Source organism: Odontesthes bonariensis, chromosome 7 (genome assembly GCF_027942865.1).
Source record: "Odontesthes bonariensis isolate fOdoBon6 chromosome 7, fOdoBon6.hap1, whole genome shotgun sequence".
Lineage (NCBI taxonomy): Eukaryota > Metazoa > Chordata > Actinopteri > Atheriniformes > Atherinopsidae > Odontesthes > Odontesthes bonariensis.
In genome coordinates this window covers 37,053,214-37,068,733 of record NC_134512.1, presented here as the reverse complement: position 1 = coordinate 37,068,733, position 15,520 = coordinate 37,053,214, and the positions used below count along the sequence as shown (strand labels likewise).

At 45.7% G+C, this 15,520-nt stretch overlaps 1 protein-coding gene across 1 annotated transcript in view; it reads left to right on the top strand.

Annotated features, from left to right (window-relative positions):
* LOC142384908 (carbohydrate sulfotransferase 8-like) overlaps window positions 1-14,988 on the top strand; it is a 30,806-nt gene extending 15,818 nt beyond the window's left edge. Inside the window, exons 2-4 of the mRNA XM_075471214.1 lie at window positions 2,799-2,945; window positions 12,337-12,377; window positions 13,376-14,988. Coding sequence (XP_075327329.1) covers window positions 2,799-2,945; window positions 12,337-12,377; window positions 13,376-14,413 — 1,226 coding nt within the window. The 3' untranslated portion in view covers window positions 14,414-14,988. The remainder of the gene's footprint in view (window positions 1-2,798; window positions 2,946-12,336; window positions 12,378-13,375) is intronic.
* Window positions 14,989-15,520: the final 532 nt, after the last annotated feature.

The window sequence follows — 15,520 nt, the reverse complement described above, 5'->3', positions numbered from 1 at the left end:
TTAAATTTTAAACAAAAAAGAAAGAAATAAGAACAATAGATCAAATCAGGAGTTAAAATGTGAATAAGTTTTGAAACTCCAGCTTCAGATTTGGAGCTTTATTCAGCTGAAAATAGGCGTGTCTTCAGCCTGGACTTAAACACACTGAGTGTTTCAGCTGATCTGAGGCTTTCTGGGAGTTTGTTCAGACATGTGGAGCATAGAAGCTGAATGCAGCTCCTCCATGTCTGGTTCTGACTCTGGGAGCTGATAGAAGACCGGATCCAGATGAGCTGAGGGGTCTGGAAGGTTCATACTGGGTCAGGAGGTCCCTGATGCATTCTGGTCCTGGACCCTTCAGAGCTTTATGGACCAGCATCAGAACTTTAAACTCGTGGTCTCAATGGGCTGATTTTCAGTCCCAGTTTCTGACCAAAGAAACAGAAAAACCTGTGAATGAGAGCAGCTTTATGGGGAGTTCAGCTGGATTAATGAACACTTTAGTGTTTTTACTGAAAGATGCAGAAAGTTTGGAGCCTGAACAGAGCAGCTGGGGCCAGCTGAGTGTTTCCATGCAGGAGGGATCCAAACCCAGCTGGATCCTCTGGGGCTGCAGATCCGGTTTCAGTCAGACTGACGTGTTCACGTGAGTTTTAAAGCTCCGGTTCTGGTCGGCCTCGTGTATTTACTATTTTAAATCTCGTCTCATGTGAACATGTTCAGTTCGGAAGCTGAGAAGTTTTCTTCAGTGAAACGGGATCCAGACACGGATCAGAACACCTGCAGACGGGAGCTGCTCGCTGATGGTTCTGCTGCTTTTTATCCGACTGACAGGAAGTGATGTAAGAAGATTCTGGAGGCCGTGAAGCTCTGCGTGCCTCCAGCTTCACTCTAAATCAGTGATACTCACTATTGTTTTCACCAGAGCCACATTTGCAGAGCAAAATGAAGGGAAGAGCCACTTTTACCACAACATACTAAAGTCTCCTTTTGCAAATATGCATTTCTACATATAAAACATCCCACAGAAAAAGAAACAACACAGCCAATACATTTTCAATTCAGACCACATTTACCTTAATACTGGGATGAGTGGAAGCTGGCGTGCATGTCCTCGACTTTCTTCATGTTGTATTTGTAGTTTGTTGTTGTAATCATAGTGAGACATTCAGGATGAGCATGGTTTCTGTGCTGGTTTTTGCCCTTTAATTAAAAACCGATCCATTGTGCCTGCATCTGGCGCCGGCTAAAGGAGCTAGCTGCTCTGCGGTCAGGTGTGAGGTGGTTTAAGCGGGCTGCGTTGCCAGGTTTAACGGTTCCCCCTTTAGGAAACACCATTAAGCCTTAATTAATACCTAATAAAAATACTTAATACTACAAAAATGCATACTTAATAAAAATACCTAACACTGTGCAGTATTCGCTGTATGTTATTTGAAGAAATGTATTGTTATTGTTACCATATTGTTATAAGCTACTATGCGAGTGAGAGGGACCAGTTAAGGCTTGAGGAGCCGCGCAATGAGTATCTCTGCTCTAATGAGTGTTTTCAAGCAGCTGAGGCCACAACAAAGTGTGCACGTGTGTGTGTGCACGTGTGTGTGTGTGTGTGTGTGTGCACGTGTGTGTTACCTGTGCAGTCACTTCCTGCTGCCGCAGCCTCACACCTGCTGAGATGAGCTGTTTGCGCTCCACAGAAACAGATGTCCCTGCTCGGCCTCATGGGAGGAGGAGGAAAATATTGTTGAGGATTCAGCCTTTCAGTTTTTAATTAGCTCATCCTGTGTGTAGGAGCTATTTCACTATTTCAGTTAAGTCTTAGAATTTAGATTTATTTTATATTATTGACTTAGTTTTTGCTTGATAATTCTTAGATAATTTTAGTTGTTTAGGATAAATTGGTTTGTAATTAATTTAATACATTTTTTGTTTGGGAAGTGTGCGTTTCACACATAGATACTTGGGTTTTAGGGAGCTCTGGACACACTTGGGTGGTCACATGTCTTTTTTTTTACCAGTTCTAAGTTCTCAGTTCTCAATCGGTGGGTGAACAGGTGAGGCAAGCAGGCAGAAAGTGCAGGAATCAGAGCAGGAGAGGCAGGAAGGGATCCTGTGAAGCTTGTTTTGTTTTGCCTGCAAACTTGGAATACATCCATGATGAACTATATTTTGGACCTTTTTGTACTGCGAAAACCAGAAACCCACATTTGAGTTATGTTTAATTTTAGTTTGGTCACCTTTAAGTCAAAAGTTTTTTCTATTATTTTCATAGACAAATAGTCACTACATTAAAAAAAACATCGACCTGACCACATTTAACTTTTGTCTCAGACTCAGAGTTTAGCTGCCATCACGCTGATAAGCAGAAGCCAGCTGAGGAAACGGGGAACAATGACGATGATGAAAATATGCAGCCCACACCCAGAGGAACATCCAGTGGAAAGTCACTCGTATTACACAACGTGGATGTAAAAATAGACTGCAGCACAGCCAAATATTGGCATTACTGCACAACTCATGAGCCTCAAACGTCATCAATAGTTTGACTGAGGGGCGAACAAAAGGGTTTTTAAAGCGGTTCAGTTCAGTGAGTCTGGGTCTGACACGTGCACGCGGCTGCAGGTGGACACGTGCACGCGGCTGCAGGTGGACACGTGCACGCGGCTGCAGGTGGACACGCTGGTTCAGATCGCAGACGTTTGACAGTCTCTGAGTCGTTCTCTCGGTATTTGGACAGAACCGCGGCTCAGTGGTTCCGTCTGATGTTCGGCTGGCTGTGGTGCTGCTGTGTGGATCATCCAGGTGTTCCCTGTCCTCAGGTGTGAGCCCGGTGGCCCGGAGGAGGATGAAGGCGCCCTGCTCGCTGCACTGCTCGCTGTGGTTCCTGCTTCTGCTGGGCGCCGGGTCGGTGCTGCTGCTGGTGTGCCTGCAGGACCTGACCGACACCGTGCTGCAGCACAGCTCAGGTCAGTGAAAAGCTGCGGCCTTCTTTGTGTTCCGACCCGTTTGGTTCAGTTCTGTCTCTATCGATCCTCTTTGTTTATAAAGAGATCAGGTGACACGCCAATGACACTATCGTGTTCCTCTCAGCGGCGTCGCGGCGGTCTCCTCCATCGATCTGGCGGCGCTCAGAATGATCGAGGAGAGACTCTTTGATTTCATTTCTGTTTGATTCGACTGAAGCTGTGAGAGAAGCCGTCCTGGACCACCTGCTGATGTGTTTAAAAACGCTTCATGAGTCCAGAACCACACAGATGTTCTGGCAAGGAACCAGGAGAGGAACCAGGAGAGGAAACACTGAAGGACTGTTTCAGCTCCTCTGGGGGCAGAGAAGCTTTCACCTCGGTAATAACTAGTTTCACCTCGGTAATAACTAGTTTGAACTCGGTAATAACTAGTTTCACCTCGGTAATAACTAGTTTCACCTCGGTAATAACTAGTTTCACCTCGGTAATAACTAGTTTGAACTCGGTAATAACTAGTTTCACCTCAGTAATAACTAGTTTCACCTCGGTAATAACTAGTTTGAACTCGGTAATAACTAGTTTCACCTCGGTAATAACTAGTTTGAACTCGGTAATAACTAGTTTCACCTCGATAATAACTAGTTTCACCTCGGTAATAACTAGTTTGAACTCGGTAATAACTAGTTTCACCTCGGTGATAACTAGTTTCACCTCGGTGATAACTAGTTTCACCTCGGTAATAACTAGTTTGAACTCGGTAATAACTAGTTTCACCTCGATAATAACTAGTTTCACCTCGGTAATAACTAGTTTGAACTCGGTAATAACTAGATTCACCTCGGTAATAACTAGTTTGAACTCGGTAATAACTAGTTTCACCTCGGTAATAACTAGTTTCACCTCGGTAATAACTAGTTTGAACTCGGTAATAACTAGTTTCACCTCGGTAATAACTAGTTTGAACTCGGTAATAACTAGTTTCACCTCGGTAATAACTAGTTTCACCTCGGTAATAACTAGTTTGAACTCGGTAATAACTAGTTTCACCTCGGTAATAACTAGTTTGAACTCGGTAATAACTAGTTTCACCTCGGTAATAACTAGTTTCACCTCGGTAATAACTAGTTTCACCTCGGTAATAACTAGTTTCACCTCGGTAATAACTAGTTTGAACTCGGTAATAACTAGTTTCACCTCGGTAATAACTAGTTTCACCTCGGTAATAACTAGTTTCACCTCGGTAATAACTAGTTTGAACTCGGTAATAACTAGTTTCACCTCAGTAATAACTAGTTTCACCTCGGTAATAACTAGTTTGAACTCGGTAATAACTAGTTTCACCTCGGTAATAACTAGTTTGAACTCGGTAATAACTAGTTTCACCTCGATAATAACTAGTTTCACCTCGGTAATAACTAGTTTGAACTCGGTAATAACTAGTTTCACCTCGGTGATAACTAGTTTCACCTCGGTAATAACTAGTTTGAACTCGGTAATAACTAGTTTCACCTCGATAATAACTAGTTTCACCTCGGTAATAACTAGTTTGAACTCGGTAATAACTAGATTCACCTCGGTAATAACTAGTTTGAACTCGGTAATAACTAGTTTCACCTCGGTAATAACTAGTTTCACCTCGGTAATAACTAGTTTGAACTCGGTAATAACTAGTTTCACCTCGGTAATAACTAGTTTGAACTCGGTAATAACTAGTTTCACCTCGGTAATAACTAGTTTCACCTCGGTAATAACTAGTTTCACCTCGGTAATAACTAGTTTGAACTCGGTAATAACTAGTTTCACCTCGGTAATAACTAGTTTGAACTCGGTAATAACTAGTTTCACCTCGGTAATAACTAGTTTCACCTCGGTAATAACTAGTTTCACCTCGGTAATAACTAGTTTCACCTCGGTAATATCTAGTTTCACCTCGGTAATAACTGGTTTCACCTCAGTAATAACTAGTTTCACCTCGGTAATAACTAGTTTCACCTCAGTAATAACTAGTTTAAGTGGCTCTCAGATTTCAGAGCCAGGAGAGGCACTGAAGGGGTTAAAGTTCCCCAACACGTCACCTCGGTGTTACTCGGCGTTCTTCCTGTGACTCAGACGGCTCAGCTGGGTCATGCAGTGAACATCTGAAGCAGGATGAGCTAACTCCTGAACGGGTTAAGCACTGACCAAGGAGAAGGTGATGCAGCAGGATTTATACTGGGGGAGTCGGAACGGGTGAGAGCCATCAGCAGCAGACGGCAGGTGTGAGGGTAAAACTAAGAGAAGATCAGGACCCCCCCCCCCCCCCACAGTCTCCATCAGGGCTCCACCTCATGCAGACGCCTCTCTGACCTCCATCTGCCTCCCAGCAGCCGCTCGTTGTTAATCAGGTCAACATCTTCATCTGTGTGAGGTCACTTCCTGTGCTGAGGGGGTCGCCCCCGAACAGAAAGAAGCATCTGCTCAGAGCTGGACAGCGTCTGCTGACATCATGGTAATCGGCAGAGGGAAGACGGGAATCTGCAGGCAGCCATCACGTGACTCCGCCCACAGGCGCTGAAGGAGACAGAGGGGCATTCATAGTTCAGTCCTGAGAAGTCCTCCTCCTCCTCAGATGATGTCATCCAGATGTTTTCCAGCCTCTGATCTGTGATTCAGCTCAGCAGATTATCAGCTTTCAGCGTCTTCGTCACCTTTAAGACGCCGAGGCTGCGCTTCCTTTAATGTTCTGTCATGATGTCATAAGACCATCGTCCGTCACCTGACTTCATCTTTATTGGTCTGTGACTCACCTCCCGCTGCAGCCTTCAGGCTCCATCAGCCTCAGAGCACGCCATGAAGGTCCAAACGCGGCGGCACCAGCTGCGGGGTGGCGCTCTGCAACACTGAACCAGGTTCTGGTTCTGCTCCGTGAAAGACTTCCCGACTGTGTCGGCGTCTCTTCCTCTGTGGTGATGCAGCATTTCACGTTTCCTGCCTCCTGTAAACATCTAGGGGTGAAGTTCAGAATCATCAGGAGCTCTGAGGCTGTGTTCCAAACCGCATACTTCTCCTACTACTCATACTAACTTTTTGAGTTAGTATGCGAGTTTGAGTAAGCGAGAAGTTCCGGATGCATACTAGATTCTCCGAAATGTTGGGTATGCATCATGAGGTTACTACTCATACTCAAACTACCCAAGATGCAACGTAACGTGACGTCGCCGATCGTCATTTCCTGTCAAAACGGCAGTTGCAAGCTAGCTACAACGAGGGTAGGTTCACTTCCTGTTTTCAAAACAAAAGCACCAATTGTATGGTAATGGCTTTCCCTATGATAAAAGGCAACGGGTATTTTATTTTGTGAAAATAACCGGAAGTGCGTTGCTCACTACGGCTAGCTTTAGCAGCGCCGAATTCGTGGGAACAAAATTGTAAACAGCCGGTATTTTGTCAGGTTTTCAACACGTTGGGGATCTAAACGACTACTTTCTCACCTGAAAATGTTTCAAATGTTGCTAAAGTTTACAGAGTTTAGAGCTTAAGAGAAATCAGCTTCAGGCCGCCTGATTTCAGCTCGGGCAGGAGCGAAATGCATTGTGGGTAAACGCTCTGCATACTGTCTGATCGATGAGTATGCAGTATGTAGTATGTAGTATGCAGTATGCGGTTTCGAACACAGCCTGAGACTCCCGGTCCAGTCGGTACAGAACCATTTTACCTGCCAGATGGTGAACTACTTCAACTCCCCCACCTGTGCATGGAGTCCCGTTTGTGCCACTGAAAGCAAAAATCAGCAAAGCTGAAGGAGGCGATCGGATCTTTGGTTCTGCCCTCTGCTTATGTGTGCTGGTATCTGCTCTGTTGGTTTCTATGGAAACGTCCCCTGACGGTGCGAGTCTGCAGGTGTGAACGGAGCAGAGCTTCTCCCCGAGCTATCGTTTGTCTTCTAGCTGCCAGGTCACCTGAGCGGGCGCTGAGCTTGGCAGAACGGCAGCAGGCGGGGCAATTAATCAGACTCCTGTGGGGCGGCGGCTGGCGGGTCAGGTGGTAAACACACCTGTACGACCCGAGCAGCAGTTTGTGGACTCGCTGATGCAGAGAGGACGCCGCTGCTCGCCACCCTGACTGCAGAGTGACACGGCGGTGTGCTCAGGTGGCGTTTATTCACATATGAGACAAACGTGTAGCCAGGAAGCTGGTTCTGGTTCTGGTTCTGGTTCTGGTTCTGGTTCTGGTTCTGGTTCTGCTGTGATCTCACACACAGGACTGTTCCTGAACCACAGTTGATTCTAATCTGAACATCTTCTTCTTCCAGATATTTAAAGGGACAGTTCGCCTCTGTTGACATGAAGCTGTGTGACATCCCATATCAGCGACATCATTTCTGAACATCTTCTTACCCCCTGCTGCGTCCTGTGAGCAGAGTTCCAGCCTCGTTTTGGTGTTGATGAAGGTAGTCCGGCTAGTTGGCTGGGGTTCAAAAAATAAAGCGTCTTGCTTCTCAAAACAATATGCGTTCAAAAAAGTAATACATTTGCATCACAAAATGGTTCTCCAGGAAAAAGTCAGACCTCACAATCGCTCGGTCCTATTTTCTCTCCCTTCGTATCACTGCCTGCTGTGCAGACCGAGCAGCAAACACCTTAACAGGCGCGGCTGTCGGCAGGCGGCAGCAGGCAGTGATACGAAGGGAGAGAAAATAGGGCCAAGCGATTGTGAGGTCTGACTTTTTCCTGGAGAACCATTTTGTGATGTAAATGTATTACTCTGTTGAACGCATATTGTTTTGAGAAGCAAAACGCTTTATTTTTTAAACCCCAGCCAACTAGCCGGACTACCTTCATCAACACCAAAACGAGGCTGGAACTCTGCTCACAGGACGCAGCAGGGGGTAAGAAGATGTTCATAAATGATGCTGCTGATATGGGATGTTACACATCATGTCAACAGAGGCGAACTGTCCCTTTAAGGTGAAACGAGCGTTCTGAACACACTGTTGGACCGGGCCCTCCATGTTTAGCTGGACTCAGAGCTCAGTCTGTCGGCAGCAGCAGGATCTGGCGTCCGTGTGGATGGATGACGCACGCACGCTGCAGGCGGACGCTGGAGTCTGTTCCTGAAGGGAAGGAAGTTTACAGCATCTCTGTGTGTGGGTCAGATGCAGTTCTGTTCCGAACAGAACCGGACCTTCTGATGGGAAAACCTGCTTCGTGATGTCATTATTACATAAAACCTGACAGCGTTGCTATAGAAACCCTGGATGAACCCTGTTTAACTTCTTAAAAACTCATTTTAACCCTGGAGATTTTTGATCATTTAATTAGTTTATGAAACGACTTAAAATCCAAACGTGATGATGTGAGAACTTTCAGGTTTTCCTTCAGACGTGTCGATGCTTCCTGTTCTTATCTCGGCTCGCTATCAGTGGGGTCACATGGCGCCGAAAGGATCGGATTATTGGCTAAATTACAATCAGACTGAGTTGTTAAGTTCATGTATCCAATCCAATTTTATTTATAAAGCACTTTACAACAACCTCAGTTGACCAAAGTGCTGTACAGAAAAATAAAAACAAAAAAAATTAAAAGAATAAAATACAAGAACAAATTAAAAGACGTACAACAGCTATATAATTTAAAACAATAATACTAAAATAAATTTTAAAAAATGTAGACACCTTAATCTGACTAAGAATTGGATCGGATCGGATTCAGACCCCGAGATAACTGGGTTGAAAGTCACTCTAAACCTGCTTGTAGACGCTGAAGCACGTGGTGAATCGGATAGGGATGTCGAAATTTAAAAAAAGTCTTAACCGACCACTGAACCTCATTTGTCGATTAAAGTCGGTCACCAAAGATTCTATAAGTGGCATTTATGATATCTGTGTCCTGTCGCGCGTCTTTCTCTGCCGCGTGGAACAAGTTATGCCCCCATTTTAGACTGGTTAGGCTCCCATCACACAATCAATGTTAGTTCGTGCCCTTGGTATTATACATTTTCCCCAATCATTGACCACTAGTTCTAGGCGTACTTGTGGAGGAATAAGGGTTTTGGGTAGAAAAATAATTGCTGTGCCTGCGCAGACACGCACAGCCACACATTACGCGCAACGGCGCCCTTCCAGTCACGGTACTTTTTAAACAGGAATCAAACGCGGCACCGAACTCGGGCTGTTAAAAGCCCCCGTTACAAAGTCACAAACAGAGAACGGTGCATTTGGCGGTGTTACAGGAAAGTAGGTAAACCCATGACTTTGTTAAAAAAAAAAAACTTACCGAATGCCAACAGCCTCTGTGGCGTAGCCTATGCTGCACAAAATCCTTTGCAATAAGTTCCTGTCGTCATGCCATTTAAGTACAGATGAATATATCACAACAAGTAGGCTAAGTTAGTCTTGTGTCTTTTGCCATTACAGTGTTACAATTATCATTGTTGTAGTCCACACGCAGCCACATTGGCTTTATTTAGGTTAATAGTGGCGATTTTTTTTTTTTTTTTTAACTGCGCAGACAGGACCCGTCATGTACGGCGTACAAGTTGCAACCGGTGTAAGAGAGGACCTCTGAGGAGGGCGCTACGTGAGCTCTGCTGCGGTTGTTCTTCCATCATAGGATGGCTCATGCTCACATAACATTTCTAAAGATATAGTGAGTTTTTTTTTTTTTTTTTTTTTTTTTTTTTTTTTTTAAACCGACGGCAGAAAAATTCTAACCGGACGACGTTGATTCGGTCAACCATCGGTCATACGGTCATCGGTTAACATCCCTAGAATCAGACTTTGCGTTCTGCGCATGCTCCAGATGTTTTCCCGGGGTCGTGACCCGGAAGTCAAAGGAGACGATATTCCTGTTGTTGTCGCCATCAGAAAGAAACAAACAACGCGATGGAGAATGCTCCGTTGGGCATCGAGTTTGTGCAACAAGCAGCTCATCACAGACCCAATGTAGAGGGACGTAGCTTCATCTGGCTCTGCGTTCTCCATCTTTCTCCAATGCCTGAGTTTGTTGTTGTTGTTGGTGGTGAAGAGGTCAACAGGAAGTGGCTCTATTAGCAACAGCTGGAATGGGTACAGCGCCACCTATCATACCGGGGTATGACACGCTTTGTGCCTCTGATCCCATTCATTCACCGCCATATATCCAAGGAGAATTACCCTCGCTCAGATAAGGAGCAGAACCCAACTATAATGGAATTACTCTCACCATGTAGACCCACTGACTGAGGAACCTGAGCAGTATTGATTCCAACGATGTTACCTCTGCTTGGGTACATGAAACCAGTTATCCATGAATGAAAATTTCGGAGACGAACAAAGAAACGAGGATTTTAACTTTGAATAAACGCGCTGGCAGCAGCTCCTCTGCTCCTTTTAAAGCTGATTTCTTATGTTCTGTGTTTGAGACTTTGGTTAAAATCCCTGCTGGATTAAGCACAGCGGCTCTCTGTCTCAGCCCTGTTTTATCACCTCTCTGTTCACAGCGGGAGCTCAGCTCCACCCTTTCAGTGAGGTCAGCAACAATAATGTTCATCTTTCAGATAAGGAACAGCAATAACTGTTTCCACTTCTCGTGTGTGTGTGTGGGGGGGGGGGGGGACGGACACAGTGAGGTGCATTCTGGGTAATAAATAACCCAGAGCTGCTGCAGGACGTCACCAACTGTCAGTGTCAGGAAGCTGCTGAGAGACCATCTGCAGCCATTACACTGTCAACATGTATTTGTGACGTTGTGGGGACCGGACGTCCTGTGGGATCACACACACACACACACACACACACACACGCAGGGCAGGAAGCAGCTGGGATTTCAGAGGACAGCGTAATTATGGGAAATGTGGTTTGTCTTCAACAGCATGAGTTTGTTCTGGTACTCAGTGATGATGAAGTCAGTGTGAGCCACACAGCAGGCTGAAATAAGGCAGAATGGTCCTTTAAACCAGTGGTTCCCACACTTTTTAGTGCCCAAGGCACACCTATTGTGCAAAATAGCCCTTATAACACGTGTTATCACTCATATCATGTAAAATATATCTGTAAATGTGCATAATTATTTACTAATGCCAAATAAAATGTGACAAAGACAGCTATATCACTCGTGAAATATTTATCAACGAAATATTTCAAAAATGAATTTGAAACTTTATCAAATTAGGCTTCATCAAAGCAGCAACACATTCATTTAAACCAGACAGGTCACAACATTAATAATAATCCAGCACAAGAGTAATCTGTTTAGAGATGGGACCAAGTCACACATCTGCAAGTCTCAAGTAATTTTTTCTTGGTCAAGTCACCTTATAATTGCAGTTTTACCTGCAGAATCTGATCTTAATAAAGTGAAAACACAAAGATATAAGTAACTGTCAGTAAACATCATTGGCCAATGTGTCCAACCTGTCCACCCCGTATCATATCAAGCTAACGTTAGCTAACTACCGGCTAGGCTAACAGGATAATATTAGCTAATTTGACGAGCACTTACTGGTCAGAATGGATCTTCAAATGAGGAACAAAGTTGGAAGTTGTCGTCTGGCTGTCTGAGATGTTGATGCCGCATGTCTTGCACTGTGCTGTTCGTCTTTTGCCGTCAAAACGGTAAATATGAAAGCCGAAGACAACGACTCTTGGTCCCGCTGACATGTTGATGCATATCTGATATGAGTTTATTCTCTCCAATAAACACTAAGGTATGTAGAGAGGGCATGGCTGACTGACAGGGTAGGGAATCGATATTATTTTTTAAATTAATTTATTAATTTTATATTCAAACTGAAAACATGAACTAAATAACACTCAAGTCATTCAAGTCATCGTGTCTCAAGTCAAGTCAAGTGCCGAGTCTTTAACTTCCAAGTCCGTGTCGAGTCTCGAGTCTTTTATTTTTTGTCAAGTCACAAGTCATCAAAACAGCGACTCGAGTCTCCATCTCTGGTTTGTTCTGGTACTCAGTGATGATGAAGTCAGTGTGAGCAGCACAGCGGGCTGAAATAAGGCAGAATGGTCCTTTAAACCGTCCAACAGCCGTCGCCATGGCAACGGATGAAGATTTGAGGTTAAAGTTTCGGAGAGTCGGAGAGCGGTGCTGATGAACCTGCCGTGTGACTTAATTTCGTGTTGTTGAACCGTCCTCATGAAGATTTTTATTCTTCTGTGAATGAAACATGAAGAATGTCAAATATCAAGAAAAGTGATGAATCTGTGAAAAGAAAGAGGAAAAGATTAAATAGGAAACACAAAATAAAACGTCTAAATATGAATGTAATTTATAGAAGTTTAATAAATAAATGCATTAAGAATTAAACGCATTTAAACTGAATATTTAGTCACTTATTATTTCTTTGTTTCCACCATCTTCTCATTTCTTATGGATCCATCTTGTTATTTAACAGCCTGTTTGCCTCCTCTGTGTTTCAGGTGTTCAGGTGATGGTGGCGCCCAGGTGGCCGGTGGAGAAGGTGAGACCTGCTGCCGGACAGCGACCCCTGCTGGACTCCGGCTGCATTACACCTCAGCACACAGATAATGACGCTCAGACAGGAAGTCCAAATGAGTTCATAGTCGGGGAGCCAAAGTCTCAAAAGCTCAATAAAATGAGTTGAACCTGACACGGTCTGCCATACTTTTTATTTGTGTTTCTTATGTTTACTTTGACCCTAAGAAGCAATAATCAGAGGGTCTGCTCTGCCGGACACATTTTACACGTACCTCTCGTTTTTTGATAGAAAATGTTGGAAAATTACAATCTTCCACAAATCCTGAGTGGGTTGGGTAAGCTGTCAATAAATGCATTCCAGATGCACAGAACACATGTGGAGACAATATCCAATGAAATTATAACTTAAAATACATTTCTACATGATTTTGGCTCAATTTAATGCAAAGAAATCAGGCGTTTTTTTCACTTTTTTCCAATATTTTCATCTTTTCTTCATTGGAAATCAATTATTCCCCCAAATTATGACATCAGTCAATATGCCATTCTGTTCACCAAACAGTAAACTCATTCCACAGAAAAAATTAGAAAAATCCAACCAAAATCATTGGATCTGTGATGATTTCACTGCTCGGCCCAGTTGGTGATCAACAGGCTCAGAACCTCAATAGAATTTTAGCCTATTCTCAAAATTCCAAAAGACAAAATGGATATTTTAGCATGGTTGTAATGTCCATATTATTAAACATCATGGCCTTGGCAAATGAAACTCATTTTAATATAAACCTATTCTCCCGATGGAAATGTGTCACACAAGAAATATAATACAGCAAAATGAATTTATTGTTATATATTGATGATAACTATTACAACTTTAACTGGATATTTTAGCATCATGGCGCACTTACACACACGCACATGATCTTAGTATCAGATTAATTTGTCACCGCTGCTCAGACTCAGGTCATCAACACGGCGGTGAAACGGCGTCCTGTCTGACCAGCTGTGTGTGTGTTGCAGGACGCTACAGAGCCGAGCGGGGACGCCGCCGCAGGACGCCTCCTCCCGTCTGAGCTCCGCCTGCAGCTGCCGTCGGCCTCGCCGTTCTCCGACTCGTCGCTCGGCAACACGCCGCCGGTCACCAAACGCCACAGGAAGCTGCTGCTGAAGAGCGCCGCCCCCAGAAGAGAGGAGGCGCTGCAGCAGCTGAGGCTGATGAGGACGCAGGAGTCTCGGCGCCGTCTGCTCACAGAGGTCTGCGCCAAATACCAGCCGGGTGTCGGCGAGAAGCGGGTGTCGCGGCGGCAGGTGTCACGGCGGCAGGTGTCGCGGGTCTTTGTGGAGGACCGGTCCAGGCTGCTGTACTGCGAGGTGCCCAAAGCCGGCTGCTCCAACTGGAAGCGGGTGCTGATGGTGCTGAGCGGCGCCGCCAAGTCCACGCGGGACATTCCTCACGATGCTGCGCATTACGCCAACCGGCTGCGGCGGCTGGACAGCTACGACCCCGCCGCCATCACGGAGAGGATGCGCTTCTACACCAAGGTTCTGTTCGTCAGGGAGCCCTTCGAGCGGCTGGTGTCGGCGTTCAGAGACAAGTTTGAGAACCCGAACTCGTACTACCACCCCGTGTTCGGACGTCCCATCATCTCCAGGTACCGGGCCAACGCCTCGCGCGCCGCGCTGAGCACCGGCGCCGGCGTCACCTTCCGGGAGTTCGTGCAGTACCTGCTGGACGTGCGGCGGCCGGTGGGCATGGACATCCACTGGGAGCCCGTCAGCCAGCTGTGCAGCCCCTGCCTCCTGCGGTACAACTTCATCGGCACGTTCGAGAGCCTGGAGGAGGACGCCAACTACCTGCTGCGAGCCATCCGGGCGCCGCGTAACCTCACCTTCCCCGAATTCAAAGACAGGAACCCGCTGGCTGAGCGGACCTCCTCCACCCTGACCCAGAAGTACTTCTCCCAGCTGAACGCCACAGAGAGGCAGAAGGCCTTCGACTTCTACTACATGGACTACCTGATGTTCAACTACCCCAAACCCTTCTCAGACCTGCACTGAGCCGCCATGTTCCAGGTGAGCGCCCGCGGTCGCTCGGTCGGAGCCCAGAACCGGACCTGGACTCAGCTGAGGGTGGTGAGGAGGTGTTCCTGTTGCGTTTTTTAGTTTTCAGAGTGGAAGCGGAGCAGGAGGTTCGAACGTTTTATCCGTGAGGCGAGCAGGCGGAAACCTTTGGTTTCAGGTTGTTTTCAACAGTCCAGGTGTTGGAAGGTCGACCTGCAGGAGGTTCAGAGGGTGACCGAGATGATCACATGACCGGATCTGACGGCGTCCTCTTCATCCATCCTCAGCACACAGCTCCAACGACTTCTGTGAAGTTCCTGCTAGACTGATTTCTCTCCAGGTAGAAAACACCTGAGCAGAACGAGAACAAACTGGATCAAACCGGCTTGAATCAGGTCGTTGATAAAGAAGAGTTTTAGTTTTCTGTTTGTGTTCTTCATCTTAACTAAAAGACTTGAGTTTTGTGTTTGTCAGAGTGAGACTTGAGTGCTCCTTTAAGCCTTAACACTGCCGTCTCACCCGATGCTTTATGAGTGTGTGTGACAACAATAAACATTTCATTATTTTCAAAACTGCGTCTCGTGTTTTTATTCCAACTCCTGATGTCGCAGCTCTGGGACCAGGAAGGATCAGACATGCCTTGTGTTGTGCTCGGTACAGCTGGAGGTGCTCCACAGGGCTCTGAATCAGGACCTACTGTTTTGTTACTGAACATTTCCCCCCTGGGCCACCAACCTGTGATAATTGTCTTTTTTTATGCAGATGAGACTCTGATATACACTACACGGCCAAAGGTATTGGCTCACCTGCCCCTCCATAACCTGCTCAGCCAACTCCTTGACGTCGGGTATGGTTGGTAACGTTACTGCGGCTAGCATTAGCAACGAGGCTGCTAGGCTTGCTAAATCGGTAAGCATTAGGCTACTGAAGAAAGCTAGTCTTTTTAGCTACGTTATATTATCATCTTTCTTCTCGGCTATAACCTTTGTTTACGGCCACTGGCCCTAACCTGACGCGTTAGCTGTTAAATCACCGGAAGTTTTCACCGGAAGTACTCGCGCACACACAAAAGCTCTCTCCAGACATATCTTTTTTTCATTCCGC